The sequence below is a fragment of the Cricetulus griseus genome, unplaced genomic scaffold, assembly GCF_003668045.3.
Source record: "Cricetulus griseus strain 17A/GY unplaced genomic scaffold, alternate assembly CriGri-PICRH-1.0 unplaced_scaffold_1, whole genome shotgun sequence".
In the NCBI taxonomy this organism is placed as follows: domain Eukaryota; kingdom Metazoa; phylum Chordata; class Mammalia; order Rodentia; family Cricetidae; genus Cricetulus; species Cricetulus griseus.
Window position 1 is genome coordinate 10,321,713 of NW_023276808.1, and position 3,999 is coordinate 10,325,711.

Below are 3,999 nucleotides of genomic sequence, written 5' to 3' on the forward strand. Positions count from 1 at the left end.
ACGTGTAGACCTCAGGGCATCTGTTCCTTGAGGAGGTGGAGAAGGCCTGTGAGTTGGGTGAGCTTCTGAACCATAAAGTCCGTGTAGGTGAAGAAGAGACTGGGTGGCATGCCAGACTGAGAGAAGGACATGAGGGAGCAGGAAGAGAGTCAGACAACAAAAGAGGAGAGAGATTCCAGTTCAGACTCCCCCCCTAGCTCTCTTGCTTTTGTCCCCCAGATAAGATGAAAAGTACAAAGAGCTCCTGGACTAATTGGAGTGCATGTTGGGAGGGAGCTCAAGCTACAGCTCACCCAACCATGCAGGAGCCCAGGCAGAGGCAGGCTGTGAATTCAGTGCAGTCCGGAAACCTCCGCTCCGCCGCGCCGTGCTCTGGTGGCAGGCCGGCCCATCCTCAGACCTTGTTGAAAACCGGGGCCAGATGGATGTTCTGCACCAGATCAGTTTGGCAAGGCTCAAGATCATCAGTCGAGAATATGGTTCCAGATAGTAAGGAGGTCCCTTCCAGAGTCATCCATGTCCGCTCACTGCCCAGTGATGTCACTGAGGGCGAGGTTATCTCTCTGGGGCTGCCCTTTGGGAAGGTCACCAACCTCCTTATGCTGAAGGGGAAACACCAGGCCTTCATTGAAATGAACACAGAGGAGGCTGCCAACAATATGGTCAACTACTATACGTCAGTGGCACCCGTGCTGCATGGACAGCCCATCTACATCCAGTTCTCCAACCACAAGGAGCTCAAAACTGACAGCTCACCCAACCATGCACGTGCCCAGGCAGCCCTGCAGGCTGTGAATTCAGTGCAGTCCGGAAACCTGGCCTTGGCAGCCTCTGCCGCTGCCGTGGATGCGGGGATGGCAATGGCAGGCCAGAGCCCATTGCTCAGGGTCCTTGTTGAAAACCTCTTCTACCCAGTGACCCTGGATGTTCTGCACCAGATCTTCTCTAAGTTTGGCACAGTTCTCAAGATCATCACGTTTACCAAGAATAACCGGTTCCAGGCACTGCTGCAGTATGCCGACCCTGTGAGCGCCCAACATGCCAAGCTGTCGCTGGATGGCCAGAACATCTACAAAGCCTGGTGCACGTTGCGCATTGACTTCTCCAAGCTCACTAGTCTTTATGTCAAGTACAATAATGACAAGAGCAGGGACTACACTCGCCCCGACTTGCCCTCTGGGGACAGCCAGCCTTCGCTGGACCAGACCATGGCTGCAGCCTTTGGCCTCTCTGTTCCTAATGTCCACGGAGCGTTGGCCCCCCTGGCCATACCTTCTGCTGCTTCGGCTGCTGCAGCTGGCCGCATTGCCATTCCAGGCCTGGCAGGTGCCGGAATTTCCGTCCTTCTGGTCAGCAACCTGAACCCTGAGAGAGTCACACCCCAAAGCCTCTTTATTCTCTTCGGAGTCTATGGTGACGTGCTGCGGGTGAAGATTCTGTTCAACAACAAAGAAAATATACTTGTCCAGATGGCGGATGGCAGTCAGGCCCAGCGGGCCATGAGCCACCTGAATGGACACAAGCTACACGGGAAGTCATTGCGCATCATACTGTCGAAGCATCAGAGTGTGCAGCTGCCTCGGGAGGGACAGGAGGACCAGGGCCTCACCAAGGACTATGGTAGCTCACCACTGCACCGCTTCAAGAAGCCAGGCTCCAAGAACTTCCAGAATATCTTTCCGCCCTCACCTACTCTCCACCTCTCCAATATCCCGCCCTCTGTGTCAGAAGACGACCTCAAGAACCTCTTCTCCAGCAACGGTGGTGTGGTCAAAGGCTTTAAGTTCTTCCAGAAGGACCGAAAGGTGGCCCTGATCCAGATGGGCTCTGTGGAGGAGGCCGTGCAGACACTAATTGAACTGCACAACCATGACCTGGGCGACAACCACCACCTGCGTGTGTCCTTCTCCAAGTCCACAATCTAGGTGCCTGTGGGCCTGCAACAGCTTCCACCATTCCAGAAAAGCCACTTTAAAAGCAGCTGAAGTGACCTTACAGACCAGAGATTTTATTCTTTTAAAGAGATCAGTTTACCTGTTTTTAAACAAATTAAATCTAGTCCACACACACACACACACACACACACACACACACACACACACTCACACAGATAGAAACACATACTCACACACAAACACATATGTATGTGCACACATGTGGATTGACATCTACAAACATATGTCCATACAAATCCCTGCTAAAATTTCTTGTATTGCTTTCTAAATGTTTCTATTTGGAACAAGAACATTCCAAGCTAACTAACTGCATTAATGTGAAAATAATGTCACAGTTACTTGAATCTCTAGTTTTTGTGTATAATGGTAATCAAATCCCCTTTCATGTATCTTTTGCATTCTGTCTGAATCTCTCCATGCCATCTGCCCAATGTTCCCCATTGATATTTACAGTTCAGGTCAGTTCCTGCACAAAGTTTGTATTTCCATTTTGTCTCTCTTTCCATCATCCCTTGTGGCCAGAAATAGATCTTGGTTTCCTTCCAAATACCTCAGGATGGCTTTCTAATACATGGGCTAATTTTGTGGGACCTTGGCTTGATACTTTATTCTATATGCTTAATACAGACAAACAAGAATTTTGATGTCCCACAGGAAAGTGGCTTGAATTACAAGCAGTGTTTAAAGGAGTATTTCTATATTCTGCACATTGGTTATGTCCATGTGTCTTTGCCTCTTTAAACATTTGGCCCTGTAGTCAACATATTTTGTTACTAAAACTTCTATACTTTATTTGATTTTCTTAAAGTGTTTTCTTACACTCTATTTATTTTTATATAATATGTACATTAATACTCTTCTTAAGCCTGTTGCACATGTATCTGGAAAAGAAAGGACAACTTCCAGAATCCAGAGACAAATTGGCACTTACCATGTGAGTTCTGGGAATTGTACTCAGGTCCACAAATTTGGTGGCCAGTGTCTTTACTCACACAGACCCCATTTTCTTTATTGATTATTTTTCTATATGCTCTGCGCTCTATTTGCAGTATTAATTACAAATCTTTATTTGAGCTTTGGGCATGGTGGGTTGTGTCTTCTAGGACTTGTAAGGCTGGTGCAGAAAGAGTGCAGTCTCAAGTCACTTCAGGGCATGTTTTGGTTTCTAGGCCAGGCTGGAATACAGAGAAAAAGGAGGTCTCAAATAACCAAACAGAAAAAGAAGAACACATTTGATTTCCATGACTTTCTTCTCCTCTTGATGTCTTTAATGCCTTCATTTTCTGATCTATATGGAATATTCTGGATTGAGTTCCAAACTAGAAACTAACATCATGGGCTGACAGGATGGATCAGTTGGATAATGATGCTTACTCCCAATCCTCAAGAATTGATGTGTGTCAGGAAACACATGTCAGGAAACTGACTGCTGCAAATTGAAAATTGTCCTCAAAAATACACACACACACACACACACACACACACACACACACACACACACACACCCCACACACACACACATGAGACAGACACTCAAACGAAACATGTAAAAATGTAATATGTAAATATTACAACAAATATGTAAAACATGTTACAAATCAAGTTGAATAGATTGACTTTGTTCTACTTTTCATAAGTGAGGTAATTTTTACTATCTCCCCTTTGGAGTCCAGTGACTTGAGTGTAAAGATATCATCACTTATCTATTGATTATTTTACTTGTTCAATGAATCGAGGGATTTGAATCACGTTTGGCTTGCAATTAGGTTCAATAAACAGTTACTTAGCACATTTGCAATCATGTTACTTTGAAAAATTGAAGACCCCAGCCCTTTGCTTGTCAGTGTTTTGTTGTTAGGGCAGGTGCGCTGGCAGGACTCAGTTCACTGGAATTGTGTCTTCTGTCTTCAACTGACTTGAGTGCCCAGTTAGGAATCTTCTGACCACTGTTCCTACATTTCAGTCCAATCAAAGAATTGCAGGATTCCTGGCTGGATTCTCTCAGAGAAACATACTCAGTAGTAAAGAACATCCTTCTGTTTTT

At 45.9% G+C, this 3,999-nt stretch overlaps 1 protein-coding gene across 1 annotated transcript; it reads left to right on the forward strand.

Annotated features, from left to right (window-relative positions):
- The first annotated feature begins 518 nt into the window (after window positions 1–518).
- LOC113838362 (polypyrimidine tract-binding protein 1-like) lies at window positions 519–2,030 on the forward strand. Its single transcript, XM_035453580.1, has one exon. The coding sequence runs from the start codon at window positions 600–602 to the stop codon at window positions 1,923–1,925; it is 1,326 nt and encodes a 441-aa protein (XP_035309471.1). The 5' UTR covers window positions 519–599; the 3' UTR covers window positions 1,926–2,030.
- The last annotated feature ends 1,969 nt before the right edge of the window (window positions 2,031–3,999 follow it).